We start from the raw sequence: 17,532 nt of genomic DNA, 5'->3' as shown, positions 1-17,532 counted from the left end.
AAAATGAGATCTATCTGAACCACATTTAACCCCAAAACTCGAGCTCAACTTTAACCATTAAATTTTAAAGAACCGAAAATAATAGATATATACTATTTATAACTTTTGACCTCAAGCGCTGGAATAATTTATTTAACAAAATAATCGATTATTGTTGTCCCAGATACTTTAAACACAGGGTTGGTTGCTGGGTTGATTGTAAGATGTGGTCAAGGGAGGGCGGAGAGGAGAAGGGGAATAGACCGCCGGGTTACTAGGTGAGTGATGTAGAAGTTCAAAGGAGAATACCTAGTTCTCTTTTCGTTCGTTATTCACATTGACAGAGTGACCCAGTGAACTCCCTTCTGAAGCGGAAGACGAACAAGACAGTTAGGTAGGGAAAAGAAGAAAAAAAAACACAAATGAACCATTTCCCACAAAGTTTCAGGGTGGGGCAGTAACTAACTGGACATTCAATATATTTTAGTACCACCACTACCACCAATTCAAGGTATGAGATGATAGAATATAAAATATATGGGCTGGTCTAATTCATTCCAATTGGGCTCGCGATGCAATTGAAGAATTAGTTTTGTGTGTGTGTAAGGCAAAGATGCCTTTTAGGATGAATCTAGTCCGTGTTAATCCTATGGCCCCTGTAGAAATGTTTCACTCTCAATACACCCGTGTTCGCGGCAAAGAGAACTTACAGGCTCGAGGGAATTCAAATTCAATTTGTGCATACGTATGAAAGGGCGTTCTTACCGAAGACCGACTAACTATATTAATACTGATCACGTGATATTATTAAGGCGCGCGCGTGCGATTGCGATATATTCAAAAACACAGGCCAAGGCTTAAGAAAGTTTTCAATTGAATTTATTCACAATGCGCGTGATAATCCCTGCACGAGACGTAATTTTTAAAGCGCGCCAATTTTATAAATAAAATTCAAAAACCAAGGCTTAAAGAATGGATGGGAAGTGTCCATTCTAGTTATAAATAAAAGCAGAGAAAAGAAAAAAAAACAAATTATATTAATAGAACCTTGACAACTAATTAGTTTGATGGGAAAATAAGTCACTATATTTCCTAAGTTTCCGGGAAGAAGGAAATACGTACCATCCTTGAAGCTATATTTTCCCTAGAGCTTATTTTTATATATACATATATAATACGGTATCCGTCCGCCAGGCATTACGCATTAACATTAAACGGATGTATGCGGAAACTTGGCCAAAGTTTTTAGTTGACAAAAAAAGCCCGTCGTGGGGTTAATAGGACCTGGGACGTCCGTGGTATATGATAACGTAATCGCTGACTAATTATCCACTTATCTTGCACTCTAATAATTGTTACTTTTACGTAATTATAACCGTGCGTAGTTACCCCCTGGTAATTCTCCGGGCCTATACCGAGATCACTTATCCCAGCGGGGAACCGACCGGGGCAATGTGGCCTAGTTTTCTTCAGAATGAGTGCATGCGTGATATATACTTAAGCCTAAAGTCACGTCATAATGTCCACCGGACCAGGCTTCATAATGACGACAAGACACGGAATACTCCAACCTCTACGCTGCCCCCCTCCTCTCTCTACCCCTACCCCCCCCCATTCTCCCGCTCTGTATTTTTGCAAAACATTGATGAAACCACGTCGCGGTGTTTGGATTTAATATCATGGACAATTATTAATTCAAATCGTGTTTTTTATTAACTCTATGTTACGTAATGGTTCATATATACCTTTTATTTTTGTTGGTGGATTGTGGGGTTATGACGTCAGCCTGACCTGGGTGGCCCCGTTAGGTTAGATTAGGTTAGTTGGTTCGATGGAGAACAACGGAAGCGAGAATTGAAGTCCTACACTCGGTGGTGGTTAATTTTGCATGCAGGACTTCCATCTAGCTCCTATTTAGTCTGTACATACTAAGCCTTTGACAGCACTTGACCAGGCGTCTTCGCTTTACCCTGAATCTATGACCTACCTCACTCACAACATGACAAGCTCCAGTTTCTAAGTTACCAGTGACAACATATCTTATTCCACCCAATTTAGTTCAATTAAATCCGAGACTAAATTAATATTATATCTCATACCTTGATTCACGTTGGACACCACGTGGTCTCTCTGCTCCAAGATTAAGGTCATGCACTCTACATAGAAAGCGGAGCGGGGTCTCCACCCTTGGATGGAAGGAAAACTCCTATATACCTTTAGTACATTTTTATAACAACCATTATGTCCAGAGAGAGAGAGTCTTTTTTTTACTTAACATTGATCGAGTGACATACATATATTTAATGGGTTATTGTTACGATGCTAGGGGAAGGTTAGTAGAACGATTATGCGTGCATGCGTGTGCTGACCCGGGTCACCCGCCCGACATGCGGCTGAGATACTATAGCAGCGTGCGGATACACTCTTTTCAATATAAAATAATAATATAGGTAGAAACAACAGAAATATATTGTTTGTTAGGCGATTATAGGCAATGAATGTCTTGGAAAAACAGTAATATAAAAGGGTATATTTTTGAAATTTTAATGTTACAGTATAATCCACTCTAAGAATGGCTAAAGTTTGATAATGGTTTTTCAATTTAAATTCCACTCGTTCTAAGGTTAGTTCTTTAAGTTGTTAACAGAAATTATTAATTATTTAGCCATAAAATATTGGTATATTAGTGTACATCCTTAGTATGGATGAAATTATCTCTGGATTTCAATGATAATTCTACTTCTTCTAAGGTTATTTTTACTATAATTCTTCTAGTTGAAATTTGGCCTATAAAATGTTAGTATATTAGCATTTCTAACTAGGCCTAGTGTTTTCAATAATAGTTCTTTTAATTACTGTTTCCGTTTTCTTTGTTAGACCGCGTGTACCATTTTGGTCGCTTCAAAAAGTCAAGGGAGGTTCCCCCTTAAAGTTCTCAAAGGGAGCTAGGAAACTTTTAAATAAATTTTTAACTTGTTTAATTATTTATATAAATGAAAGAGGACGACTATGAAAATGGCACGTACACAGGCAGGCACTTGAACCCTTTTACGCCGCGTATACGTATATATTCGACTCGGGAAGCTATGGAAGGAGTGTTGGTGGTATACGGAAGTTGAAGGGGGCGGGTACTGGACTTTGGCGCTCAAAAGGCGGTGGCGTTTGACGGACGGCTGCATGTGCTTACTCGCCTCGGCCATAAACCTATCCTAACGGCGTAGATTTCAGTTTATATCCCAAAGAAAATAGGGGTCTCGCCTAAAGTTCGTTAAGTGTACCCTATAATCGTGCATGCATGCGGTTCAACTTTGAAGAAGCTAAATTTTGTGGCTCTAGAAATAGATAATGAGGATTCGAATATATGGTTAAATAGAGCAGATTCTCCTCTATCTAATGGTGTACTCTAGAGTTACCCGGGACTCTTGTAAAGTCAGGGAATTTCATTGGTTGAATTCACAAAAGTTTCACAATTTTGTTTTCCTTTACGTTGGACGGCCCCCGTTCGTTCAGAAACCCTTTTTGGCCAGAACGGGAATATATATACAATAGGGAAATGAGTATAGAGCGGTGTACGTACAAGATCGACCGTATATGAAACGCATGCGCCAACGTCGCTGGCGCTCTCCACCGATGGGAGCGTCCCCACGGTGAGTTCCGCAACCGCTGCCCACGGAACGGAGTGCGTGTATGTTTGTACCCCGAGAACCGTACGCTGCTGCCAACGCCCCGAATCACCAGTATACTATATCGCTCCCAAAATCTCGCTGCACTCTCCCCGGCCAGAGGAAATCGACCACAATCGGACCGAGCTCGTGCAGCTGGTCCTTCGCAGTTCGCGCCGCGTTTGGGCACACGGACCTCCGAAACTTTCCGGGAACGTACGCTCTAAAATATTTTGTACCATCCCGCGTGTTTGAAGACTTAAAAAGGTGCCTTTCTCAAATTATAACTAACCCGAGCTTAAATACCCCAGTTATCAGTTAATAGTTAATTTAATTCATATATATTTAAAATTTCCGCGTAATGAATTTAGTGCCTTTTTGCCAAAGCCTTCTTCAAATTATATTAATACTAAAAGAACAATTATGGGAGAGAAGTTCTTCTCTAGAATCGTTTCGCAAAATTACGGCCGCATCTCATCAGAGAAATTATTTTCAATTTCTAACAAACATCGTCGTTTAATTACAGCCGACGTTGATTTAGGGACTCGATTAAGATGATTAATTAGCTAATTAAATAAGACACGATTCCGTATTCGCCTTAAATGTGAAAAATTAATTAGAATTATATTTAATTAGTTCTTAGAATATATATATTTAAGAATGAGCGGCGATTTGGCGTACCGGCCTCAAACATTGGCGTTGAATGAAGAGAGGACAACACTATTCCCGCCGCTTCCTAAGAGACAAAACACTGACGTAACGGACAGAGGCGGAGGCGTCGGCGTTCAGTTACACTTAAATCATTTGGCCGAGATGGGGAAACACGATTTGATCTTACCGGCTCCCTTACTGGATTCACCGGCGTCTAATCTTAACAATAATAATAGACGATCGTCTCCCATCGTGCCTCGCGCGCCTTCCTCGCCAATTGTCGCCGCTGCTATCAAGAATAATAATAATAACGCTGGTCCCGGTGTCGGTGGTGTTGGTGGTGGTCAAGAACCGACGACTGCTACTACGAAATCGCGCAAATCGGTGGTGACGCTAAAACTGGATACCCCCGATAATTGGTCCGAGATTGGGAGTTTAAAGGATTTCGAATATAGATCCACCGCTTATTCGCGTGGGAGACATAACAGTGTAGTGCCTCAGGTAATCAATGCCAGCTTGCGCCCGTCCTTTCTATAGGCATTTCTATCTTTACCTATATACAGTATAATTGAGCCGATAAACGTAACGTCCATTCAACCCTTTCCCTCTATAATTACCGCCGTAAACAATGCTAATCGCCGTGCAGTTTGTTATCGTGATGGGATAATAACGTTTTCGTTAAGAATATGCGTTTCGATTTATGGGGGGTTTATTTGTTATAATATTTTGGGGATGGTTTTTGATCCTTAAATGTTGATGTTTACGATCTGTTTTGCGAAGCTTTGTTCATCGCCAATAATTCTTTAAAATTTAACGAGGGGCTAATCACTCACAGCGATTACAGGTTACTTGTATTTACAATTGAAGTTTTTTTTTGGGTTACCGTTTACAAGTTACGAACATTGGATTTTTTATTTTACGGATGACCCCCTTAATTTAAGCAATAAACTGAAGGTGCGATGCTAATTTAATTAAGGGATCTTCCGTAAAACACACTATACACGACGTCTCTTGTGACGAAATATTTTTCGACTCAATATTAGTTTGCAACACCACGCGTATACCGGAGTTATTAAGTAAAATTAGGACCTTAACGAGTTACTAATAATTGACTAATACACCGTGGCTGTAAAGGATAGGGTTGTTAATGATAAGTGACGATAAAATCCCTGGCTGAGCTGAGCCCAGCTCCTTAATGTCCCTGGCTTAATCCTGTATTACGTCATACGGATAACCCATCAAAACGTATTTCTCTTAAACCCGTGCACAGTTATCTAAAATACTTATCATCCATTTTGGGGGAAAAATATGGAAGTTCGCTTTACATCAGATAGATAGCGAGAGTTATTTCCGAGTAGGAAAAAAAATAAAAAATAAAGTAAAACCCCATCTCGGTAGTTCAAGCTAGAAAACTTTCATTTCGATAAAAGTCCCTTGAGAAGCGTAAAAACCCACCACCCTCGTAATGCGAACGTCATATACGCTTTTTTTCCCGATCCTGGAGAGATTTATAGGGCAACTTATAAAATGAGCAAATTTCTCATTTCGTCTACACACACGGCGCGCAGCGCTCTCTAGGACGAATAAAAATGAATAAATAAAGCGCGAACCAATTTTGTATTTAATTAATTAAAAATGCTGGCCCGCTCTACTTTATTCCGAGGTGGCGCCTGACTGCTTGTCTCCACCACTAGTCCCGTGCTCATCTTTTACGAGCTACAAACAACAGCATCGATTCTAGTGATTCTAGTGATAAATATGTACAAGAAAAAAGTAATCGCATTCGAGCCATGAGGGATCGAAATTACTTTGAAATTATTATTTTGAAATTGGATTTTTTATCGTAGGCTTTAGAATTAATTTATTTTGGACTTGGAATTAGAGATATTTTAGGATTGAAAATTAGGGTATTTTAGGCTTAGAAATAAGGGTATTTTAGGCTTGGAAATTGAGAAATTTAAGCTTAGAAATAAGGATATTTTTGGCTTGGAAATTGAGAAATTTAGGGTTAGAAATTTGCATAAATTAGGCTTAGAAATTGGTATATTTTAGGGTTTGAAATTAGAGTATTTAAGGCTTAGAAATTCAGACACTTTAGGCTTAGAAATTCAGACACTTTAGGCTTAGAAATACAAACATCTAGGCTTAGAAATTAAGATACTTTTAGGCATAGCTAATAAAACTAAACTAATAAATTGTTTTTATTTCACAAACTATTTAAAGTTAGACTCAATTAAATTCAAGACCCTAAATTATATTATCCAGGTTGAAAATATTGTACCTACATAAAAATTGCGTGGGGGTAATTTTCTTTACCGACTATATCGATGAATTATGCAATTTCTTCATTAAAGTTCTTGGAAGAGGGGGGCGGGGTTATTTTTAAGCCCATTTCGGAGGAGAGAGAGAGAGAGAGATCGCGTGAGAGAAAGGGCACGTGCTATTTCAAATACCCCCACCAACAAATTCCCTCGAACCTCTATGACGTAGTTTTGCAAAAAAATAAGAGAAAAACAACAGTTAGGAAATATTTTTGTAATGTACCTACTTTACGTTCTTTCGTAATCGAGTTGTTTTCCACAAAATAACTGGTTTTTTTATCGTATTATATTTTATTTATTTTTCTTAGACTTAATTTTAAATTTATTTTTGTGCTTTGAGGGGAAGCAAATTTACAGGCTGAAACAATCCCACGTTAACTCTATGAATGAATGAATGATTTATTGACCCTTGAAAAAATTACAATCCCTTTTGTAACAGGGAGGAACCCTCTTATTTGGGTTCACAGGTCCGGAAAAAATTTAAATAAACTACAACAAAATTATGAAAGTATACTAAACAAAATAACTCTTTATGACGACAAAATACCACCAAATCACAGAACAGGTTAAGGGGGGCGCTGGAGGCGAGCATTTGCCCATTTTTCGAAGAGAGATTTGGTTATACCAGCAATTTCAATATCTACAGCTACATCTACATTAGCACCAAGCGACAGCCTATCAGCCAGCGTAACAGCCCCAAATGTCTTGTACGGTTCTCTCTCTGTACTTAAAGCTGGACAATCTAGCACTACATGCGCGACATCCTCCCTATCCGCTCCACAGAGCGGGCAACTACGCTCTGCATGCCCAAAGATACTGGACAACCGTTCGGCTGTGGGCAGCGCCCCAGACCGAGCCAGGAACAAAAACCCACTAGCCCGAGAGTTGTCATAAAAGGGTTCTATGCCCGGGCTACTCTTTAAAGCGTATAGGTTCAAGCTCGGATGGCGAGCGAGCTCTAACCGCCATCGTGTCTGCGAAGACTCAGCCACCGCCTGATCAACTCGGCTGTACCATAGATGTAGGGAGTCAACAGCGCCTCGCGACAAACCGGCCCCATATTGCTCGTGTAAATACTCTACGCGTTTTAACCACGGTGTCTTGCGGATCATCGCCCGGACGTATATAAACACCCGCTGTGCAACGCGCGATTCCGCCATAAACATAAGCCTACCCAGATACCGGAGTTTACTTTTTGCCTCTCTTTCTTCGAAAGTAGACCAGGCCATTTCACCTTTTACGGCGCCATAAGAGGTCATAAAATTTCCACCCAACGCAGCCTTTCCCACGGAAAATTGGGCCTGATCAAGTCTGCGACGCGTAGCAGTGCTGAGACACAAAACCTCATTAGCGTAGGTAAGGGCCGGGACCGCCACCGCTTTCCAGAGGGTCCTCATTACGCTATATTTATTATAAGAGTGGTAACCCTTATGTTTGATAGCGCCCGCCATACGGTTTGCCTTCGTCGTCAAAAAATGCTCGTGGCTCTCGAAAAACTTTCCCACATTTGTCAGCTTGACCCCAAGGTATGTCACCTCAGACACTTCTGACAAAACGCTGCCCTGAAGAGAAATGGGACCTGACCCACCCTGCATAGACAAATGATTTGAGAATACCACACATTTTTCAGAGCTAAAAACCAACCCATACTCGGCTGCATAAGACCCACAAATATCTAAAATGGCTTGCAAACCTAAACGGGACTCGGCTGTCACAAAAATATCATCCGCAAAGAAACCCCCCGGTATTCTAAGTTCCTGATTTGCGCTGCCAGGGTATCGAAGAGGGAACCCAAAATTTGATGTTCGCAGGGCCCTATCCAATGGTTCTAGGTACAAAGCAAAAAGAAGCGGTGAGAGAGGACACCCTTGTTTCAACCCTACTCTGCTAGGCATGAAGTCCGTGACTACGCCCCCAAACCAAAAGCGATACTGCACGTGCTCGTAAAGTGTAGCCAGAAGGGTTACGAAAGGAACTGGAATTCCCAGGGACACTAGAACCGACCACAAACGCGGCCGGCTGACGCTGTCGTAAGCCTTACGTAAGTCTAGAAAAGCAAAAAACACCGGACGTTGCTCAATTCTGGCAATGTCCATCAACTGAGACACTACAAAAATACTATCTGCACCTCTCCTATCCCTCCTGAACCCGTTCTGCAACTCCCCTAAAATATTATTATCTTCAACAAAACGTTCTAAGCGAGTCTTTAAAATCGCTACAAATAATTTAGATATGCACTGTGATAGGGCAATTGGTCGGAAAGAAGCGAGATTTTCAGCGTCTTTTCCTCCACCTTTAAATAAAAGTTTTATGTCCGTGAGCCCCCATGACTTTGGGGTAGCCGAATGCCGTATGACACCACTGAACAAATCACATAACACCCGTCGTGAGCACCCGTCAAGAGATTTTAGGAGTTCATAAGATATACCGTCCTCACCCGCGGCTTTACCCGATGGAAGAGCGGCTAACGCAGTATCAATTTCCTGGATGACAACGTCCTCATTGAGCGAGCCGTTATAAGTTAGCCCCACTCGGTCAACCAGCCCGGAAAGAGAAGCATGGCACTGTAAGAAAGCGGCTTCCTCCGTCCGGTAGAACTCTGAGACCCTCGTTCGTATGGCAGCCGGACCCGACAAAACTGTGGATCCATCCTGCGCCTTTACAGCCGCCACGGTCTGAGGCGGGGGAGGCGGGTTAAATAACCTCCAAAATTTCTTGCCCGCCAAGCGTTTATCAGACAGAATGTCACGTTCTATGGCTCTATTTACTTCACCTATTTTACTCGCAACAAGCCGCGTCACTTCCCGTTTAAGAGTGCAGTAAGAGTCCCAAAGCTCCTTAACATATTCAGGTGAAAAAGGACTGTTAGGGTGACGACGTTCACGCGCTGCTTTGCGGTAGAGACGGTTCGCCTCCTTGCGTTTTTGGATGGCCAGCTTGACTTCGTGGTCAAACCAACGCTTTTGAAGGCCCCGCGCACCAGTACCCGAAGTCTGGCCTAGCGTGTTTGATGCCGCGGATAGCAAGATAGATTGAAAATCGTCTAGCGTTAAAGACGGCGTACCCCTCAAGGCTTCGTTGACCGTCGTTTTGTACTGCTCCAATGTTTCAGGGTTACCAGTCCGCCAACGCGGTCTGGAACGCGCCGGAACGACAGATGCGCCTCGTCGACCCGATATATTCAAAGTCAATGTTAACGCGTTATGGTCACTGCCAAGGCTAAACAAACCATCCTCATCAATATCCATGCGCGAGAGGGTCTGGAGGAACTGATCATTGCCAAGGGCATAATCGATGGTGGTGGCCAGCCCCCGCGCCGACCAAGTGATCCTGCCAACGCATACCTCGTTCAGAGTATTTATGATAGTGAGGTCGTGATCGATGACCCATGACACCAATGTGCGACCCGTTTGGTTGTCTCTACCATCCAAGTCCGGAATGTGCGCGTTAAAATCTCCCATGATACAAACCGGTTTTCGACCAAGGCTATTTAATTGGGCTAAATCCCTCGCGAGACATTGGAAAATACTGGCATTCCAACTAGAGTCCTCTTTATCCGTCGCTAGGTAAACAACTCCAACTAGTATCTCAACCGAACCGCATCGTACTTCTACCCACATGTGCTCGTCGCAAGAACGGACAAGGCGACACGGGGTAGTATCCGCCACCACGAGTCCCAGACCACCGCCTTTCTTTGCCCCACTCGGTCTATTTAATCCAAACCAACTAAATCCCGGACACGATTCTGGACTTTCATCATCGCGTAAGTGCGTTTCCGCAACAGCGAAAACCTCAGTGTTTGTTTGGATCATTTGGGGGTATAGTTCCGACCACAATTCACGCTTACGACCGCTTTGAATGTTTAAGAATGATAATTTAAAACTTTTATTTACACGAGATTTCTGATGCCTCCTTTTCCTCCGACGCCAACGCCCCTGTAGAAATGTTTAACACGCTACACACCAATGCTCAGGGAGAAGCTACCCACCAGGGGCCATTGAAAATACATTAGTTTTAGTATTTCACTAACAAATACGCCTGCACCGTTATACAAATGAATATATGATAGATATAATATAGAAAGAACTTATGAGCCTCTTCCACTAAAATTATTATGGATTGAACCACTTTAATTCGATTTTAAATTTAATCATTAATTTCTTGTTAAATCGTATTTTCTTTCGTTTCCCGAACCCCTTTAGACGGTACCTATATATATTAAAAGGAAAAAAACCTTACTCTCTCTGCGATCAAATTAGAATTCCCGCCCGTTTTTCCCGCCAATCTTTTGAGGGAATTTCATTTAATATCCGAAATGAACTCAAAACACGAATCATACCTTTTCTTTTTTTTAATTTTGTCAAATTAACGAAAAGGGAGGAACGTTTGAGGTTGTAGTAATATAATATTAGTTGTACTATATCCTAATTTAACTTGAACACGGAATGCTAAACGCGTCAAATCACGCGAGATTTATGAATTTTTAACATTAGTTATTTATTCCGAAGTTGAACACGGAATGCTAAACGTGTCAAATTATGAATTTTTAACATTAGTTATTTATTCCGAAGTTGAACACGGAATGCTAAACGTGTCAAATTATGAATTTTTAACATTATTTTATTCCGTATTGACTTCGAACGCGGTAAGTATAATGTTAGATACAGGACCTACAATAATTATTAAAACTCGGTTAGGGGGACGGACGTGTCCCATTAATAAGACATACAAATAATAAGACCGCATTTTCTCTCTGTCCCGTGGACTCCATTCACGACTTGTCCATTAATAGAAGCACTGACCCATTCTTTTTTTTTTTGTTAATTTTTTGGAAAACGTACAAGACCAAAAATGGGTCGAAAATTGGTAATTCTTCTGTGAAAAAATGTTCTTCGGCTTCACAAATTGGCTTAAAAAATCCGGAAAATATACGAGTATACTTTAGTTGAAAAACATTTTGAAAATTAAAAGTATTTTTAGGTTTAAAAAAAATTGTTTTTTTTATCGGAATTTTTCGAGAAAGGTTTTTAGGTTTTTTTATTATAGCAATTTTAAAAATTGGGATTAATAAAAAGAAAATCCAATTCAAACCTTACTAGATTTCTAAGTACACTCGAGGAATATCATTCGTAACTCAAAACTGAAGTTTAGCCTATTTCTTTAAAAAAAATAAAATAAAAATTTAACAAAAAACTTTTAACAAAAATATATTTGAACCCCCGTGCCATCCTCTGTATTTCTAACATTAAATGCTAAAGGGGACGTCCATATATATCTCTATAGTTTTCTCTTCAAGAAAAGGGTTTGTTCTTGACTTAAAAGGAGAATTTAATATCACGAGACTCGAGTGAGTCTGTATTCCATCCACCGTTTTTAAAACAATACATCCAAAGGCGTGGGGGTAAGGAAAGATAGCTCGTAGGAGTTTCTCCGTTGGGTACCTTTGATTGTATTGTTTCTTGATGGGTGAACGAAGAATAGATCGGACGCTTTAAATCGTTTGTAGTCTCGCGCTCGGTGCATGGCGCCGGCCAGTCTCTCTTATTTATTTACTATTGCGTATAAAATCCCTGTGTAAACGTATGTACGTGTTATACCCCCCCCCTCCCTTTTCAATTCTTCAGATTCACGAGAGAGAGCTCAAGGCGCGTGAGAAATCCTTTTTAAAGGGAACATCAAAGATACAATCAAGGTTTATTGCATCGCGTAGTACTTATGGACAATGCCACCAGTTTTCTGCCCCTTTAGAAATTTCGAATGACCTTGAAATAGTAAATAATTCGCTCGTGCATCTCGTGAACCGTTTTTTGTATCGACGCGGCGCGAGCTCTCCATTGGTAGTAGTAAAATACAGGGAGGATAAATGGTTCGATTATGTAGTAGTAGTAGTAGTAGTAAAATGAGTTTTCAGCCAATGAAGAACGAGGGGAAGAGGGTATAATTTTTGCTCACGCAAATTCCAGCTTATGAAAGTAAAGAAAGAGGAGAAATTGGTTGGTGCAGAGTGATTGATTGATGACGTCGTCCCGACAGACTGATCTCCAAAAAGAGAGAGAAAGAGAAAGACAGCTGCTTTTGAAATATTTTACCATTTTCAATCTCCCTTCGTACACACGTACGACACTTGCCTTAAAACAAAAGTTGCCTAGTAACCATAAATATGACACTTTTCTTAAGAAATTAAGATAGGGTTTTTCTCCGTATTATTCTAAGGTAGTTGTGATTGGGAAAATGTTGAAATCATTTCCTATTAATTAGTAGCACCCCTTAATTAACGTATTTCAAAGTTTATTATCTTTTACTTACGTGAGAAGGACAGTCTTTACTTACTTATGGTTGTTATTGTTACTTAGTTCGTTTCACTCTTGTCATAATCCCCGCCTTTCCCCGTATTACTTCAATTTCAATAGACGTACAATATCTTCCCGTTCCAAATATTTCGTTTTATATTTCTTTTAAAAACAGTCCATAGTGCGGCGCATCTTGAGCTCGTTTATAAATAAAAAATAGGCCAATATAGTGTTTGAGCGCCTTGATCCTCGTGTCCCCCCCCCCATTGAATACCCAGATGGTTTAAAAAACCAAGGCCCCTCAAATGCAATGCAATGCAGGACACGCTAAAAGTACGAGTATACAAATAAAATCGAATAAAGCATCCATATTTTTCATACACATATCAGTTCAGTTTGTCCCCCTGTCCCTACTCCCTCTCTCTCTCTGTCCTAGAGGACAGGACAATCGGTTGCACGATTCCCTCGTCAAGTCCCTTAGGGGCAGCGGGGAAGGTATATTGCGGAATAATCATAAAAATGTACGGTGGAAAAAGAAGTATAAGAAAAAGCGAAATATACTGGACCCAGCAGTCAAAAAAAAATAAATAAAAAATTCAGATCAGTACGAGCTTAGACTCTACAGAGAAATCTATCGGAAAAGGTCATCTTTCACTCTGGACTCTTTTTTTACTTTTTTCTTTGAGCTTGGGGCGACAGGAGTTGGGTATCTTTACTTTGACGTATGTGGTGCTACAGCCCCTTCTATCGGACAATACCTTTCTTTGTCCGTTCTAGTGTAAAGAATTAATACTACGCAAAGCTAACGTAACCCCATTCTTTCTTTAAATATATTTATCTATTTACACGTTGAATTTCCATTTAGAAATTAATTATATTAGCTTAATTAAGTTTTAATTATATAAGATGATCCTCGGGTCGAAAGGAATTCTGGGTGTGTGTGAAAAATGCCAAGCCAAAATTTAGGGTGATTAAATCGTATGAAGATTAAGATAAGACGAATTTAATAATAAGGTCGAAAGGAATTCTGGGTGAAAGGAAATGTGTATTAACTTAAGCCTAAATTAATTTACGTAATTTTCAAATTAGTAAAACCTAACGCGTTAATTGTTAATTCATAAACGAATATCACACTAATTTAAATCTGTCCATTAGGGTCTAGGAGTGTTTCTTTAGTACCTGGCGTTTTCACCTTCGGTTTCCATTGGTGGCTTTTTGTCTTATTAACTTTCTTCCGACGAATGTATTTCTTTGACGCGGCTTGTTTGATGTGAGGTAGGAAGGGAGGGAGGGAGGCGGCTAAAGAAGCTCTTTTATTTGTCTTTGTGACCGACTCGAGATTCCTTTTTTCTTTCCCATCCGTTTTCTTTAGTCTATTTGCTACTACTTCTTCTTCTTTGTTATCCATCGATTGTCACCCATGACCTCTAATAACACGCCCCCTTCTCTTCTCTTTTCAAATCTCCTACCATTTACCTACCGTCTTTAACGAAAGCTATACCTCATTTAGGATCCAAGGACCAACCAAGTATTCTTCTTCTTGGGGTTTAATTGATTTCTTTTCGGCGTAGGCCCTAGCTAGATTGAATGAGTGGTCCGTGTTTTATTTTTGGGAAAAGGTTGAGATTAAGAACTTTAAATTTTGGTAAAGTTTTATTTATGTAAATATTTAAAAAGTTGAAGACTCCTTTGATCCGGTTGTTTGAACCAAATTAATTTTAACTTATCTCGGCCAGAATTATTAACTCGGGCTGTTATTCATCAAAGAGATATTTTAATTGATTTGAGAGGTTCTATTGAATCAGTACTGTTTGACTTTAATTTAGAAGTTATGCTGATTTGACATCTTTTTGTTTGAACTTCGACCCCGACCGACTTTATTCGTTCTATTAATTTTTAAATTAAAAATTCTCGAATCGGGAATTGAGAGCAAACACTCGATATAAGACGAGGGGACGGACACTCGCTATAGAAAAACATAATTATTTTTGCTACGTTGATTAAATATGCGATTCGATTGAAGAGAAGTTTTCAACCCATCGGAAAGTGTTTTTAATGAATTTGAAATCGATCTTCGAGAGGCGGCTCAAGCTTAATTACACTCTTAGAAACCACCACCGTAACACCATTTTAATCCTTTAAGCTGATTATTTCTAATAAATTAAATTAGTTATTATCCCCTCGTAAATAGTTCTGAATGGAGTTGAATTCGCCTCACCCCTTCTAGAGAAAGTATTGGAGTCTTCCAGGAACGTATTTGAACTTGGAAGGAAGCCCCTCCCCTCCCCCCTCTCTCTCTTCCCTCAGCTTGTGCCGGAAGTATTGATCGACGCTGTTAACCCTCGGCCAGCTAGCTAGCTAGCTAGCTAGCTAGCTATCCCCGAAAACTTATCGTGTTTACCATCGACTGGGAAGGGAAAACCAAAAGAAAGAAAAAAAATAAGTTTCTAGTAAACCGCAGAAACCGATATATTTCAACCAATGTGCAGAGGCAAGAATCGGTTTACGCGGTTTTTCAGTGGAAAACAGCTCAGACTAAAAATACCTATTCCACGCCATGCAATCTTAAATCCTTTTTTTCTTCTTTTAAAGGGAGTATAAAGTAAACCCTTTTACTGATTCATCCATGCATGCCATCTGCAAAAGTCATCGGGGTTATATAATTTTGTGTTTCGACGGAAGTCAGTTTTGAGTGGAAAATGTAATTTCTATCTCCATTTTGCCACAAGGGTCACTGTTTTCGCGTTAGAATTTCATTGGGTGTTTTAGGGATAACCCCTTAATTAAATTAGAAATCATTGTCAGTAGATAGAAAGTGTTGCTTTGGGGTCATGGCGTCAGCCAGTGCCAGATGGCACATGATCTGGCACCAATAAATATGGCGTCAATGGACGCCCACGGAATTTTTCTTCTTATAGCGCCAGTGAATCAAACATTTTTCCCCCAATATTGTTGCGGCGTACATGACGTGTCGTCCTATGGCGTCAGCCCATGGCGTCAATGTTAGGCTTAAGCGTCATATTCGACAACGTGGTAAATAACCTTTGTCATACACGTGGTTTAACTATAAGAACGTGATTGGTCTAAAAAGAGCGCCATGTTTACATGGTCAGAAAGTCACGTGACATTAAAGTATAAAAGACGAGGACGGTTTAAAGATAAGGCATTCTACATCCTTCCTTGAAGTACCGATCCAGATCCGAAAAATGTAAGTATAAATTTCTTTAAATATAAGTTTACGATAGTTAATTCCTCCCGCATTTATCGATATGGATTTAAGTATGCAACACCCCTTTACCGGACTAGTGGCTGGAGTCACCGGCTGTGGGAAAAGTGTTTTCGTAGGGGAATTAATTAAGCATAAGGACATATGTATTTCGCCCACCCCCGAAAGAATAATTTGGTGTTATACGGAGTATCAGTCGAATCTATACGGTGCTATACTATCCCATACTCCGAGTGTAGAATTTCACGAGGGTTTATTAGATGTTAGCACCCTAGATGCTAGTGTGAGGAACTTCGTTATATTAGACGACTTACTATGTGAAATAGCGAATAATAAGGACGTGACGAATCTTTTCATTAGGGGCTCGCACCATAGGAATGCCTCAGTTTTAATTTTAATGCAGAATCTTTATTATCCTGGGAAGGAAATTCGTACCTTAAACTTAAATGCCCATTACTTGGTTATATTTAAAACACCACGTGATCAATCTGCCATTATCCATCTTGCGAAACAAATTTCGCCGGGAAATAGTAAATACGTGGTAGACTCCTTTAGACAGGCGACTTTGGAACCTTACGGATATCTATTTGTAGACCTTAAGGCTAACACCCTAGATAACCACCGTCTAAGAACAGGTATACTTCCAGGTCAACAAGCAGCACTGTTCATACCGAAATGACGGCCATCCTTGAAGCGAATTTTTTCCGGATTAAGGGACGATGGGTAATCAAGGAGCTGACGATGTACGTGAAGGAGACCGACGTCCACGAAGTCTGGATCTTCCAATCCCCATGCAAGTTCTCAGAGTTATCCGTCAAGGATAAAAGGCAATGCAGGTGGCTCTCAAGGAACACTTGCGATCTAGCATTCGAGGAGGGAGACTACCCATACGAGACGACGCAGGAGGCCGCCGACTATATTCGAGCTAGAGCATCGTCATACGTGACGAAAGGAGCGGAGAAGGCCGAAACCCTATCAAGATTCTTAGGGTGCGAAGTTATCAACGCCGAAGACTACGGTTGCCCGAGATTATCAAGTATCGAGTGCGATACCCCCAGGGCTTGCACTTTTCATAGGGACAGCAACAACTGTACCTTGGTGAAGGCGTCCAAACTAGCGGAATGGCTCCGTCAAAACGAGTCAACGATAATTTAAATTTTTTAAAATATATTGCAAATTGTAACTCATGTCAAAGAAATGCCGCAATTAAATTTGCCAATAAAGAAGCGATTAAATCTATTGTCGAGTGTTGTATAAATATCCTACGGGGCAATGTCCCTCTTTTCTAATTTTTTTTTTTTTGGTTGGCCTATCTTAAATCTTATAACACCCATAAAATATTAATTTTATTAATTTTTACTATTAAAAACAAAAAAATTCTCTTATCATATTATATTATTATT

General features: G+C 40.2%; 2 protein-coding genes across 9 annotated transcripts in view; both read left to right on the top strand.

Annotated features, from left to right (window-relative positions):
* The window catches only part of LOC149709698 (voltage-gated inwardly rectifying potassium channel KCNH6-like), an 89,465-nt gene that overhangs the window by 39,392 nt on the left and 32,541 nt on the right, over nt 1–17,532 (top strand). The window contains exon 1 of one of the 8 annotated variants that reach the window (XM_089857503.1): nt 4,278–4,793. The exons of the other annotated variants lie outside the window; for them this stretch is intronic. Coding sequence (XP_089713629.1) covers nt 4,302–4,793 — 492 coding nt within the window. The 5' untranslated portion in view covers nt 4,278–4,301. Of the gene's footprint in view, nt 1–4,277; nt 4,794–17,532 lie in introns of those variants that run through there. 8 annotated transcript variants of the gene reach the window in all.
* LOC149709700 (uncharacterized) lies at nt 15,712–17,408 on the top strand. Its single transcript, XM_089857533.1, has 2 exons — nt 15,712–16,111; nt 16,777–17,408. Coding segments are annotated over exons 1-2 (510 nt in total). The 5' UTR covers nt 15,712–16,109; the 3' UTR covers nt 17,285–17,408.

The sequence above is a fragment of the Phalangium opilio genome, unplaced genomic scaffold (genome assembly GCF_054372755.1).
Source record: "Phalangium opilio isolate 3A_F unplaced genomic scaffold, DU_Popi_V2 ptg000011l_1, whole genome shotgun sequence".
In the NCBI taxonomy this organism is placed as follows: domain Eukaryota; kingdom Metazoa; phylum Arthropoda; class Arachnida; order Opiliones; family Phalangiidae; genus Phalangium; species Phalangium opilio.
The sequence above is the reverse complement of the archived record's forward strand: the minus strand, read 5'-3'. Positions and strand labels throughout refer to the sequence as shown.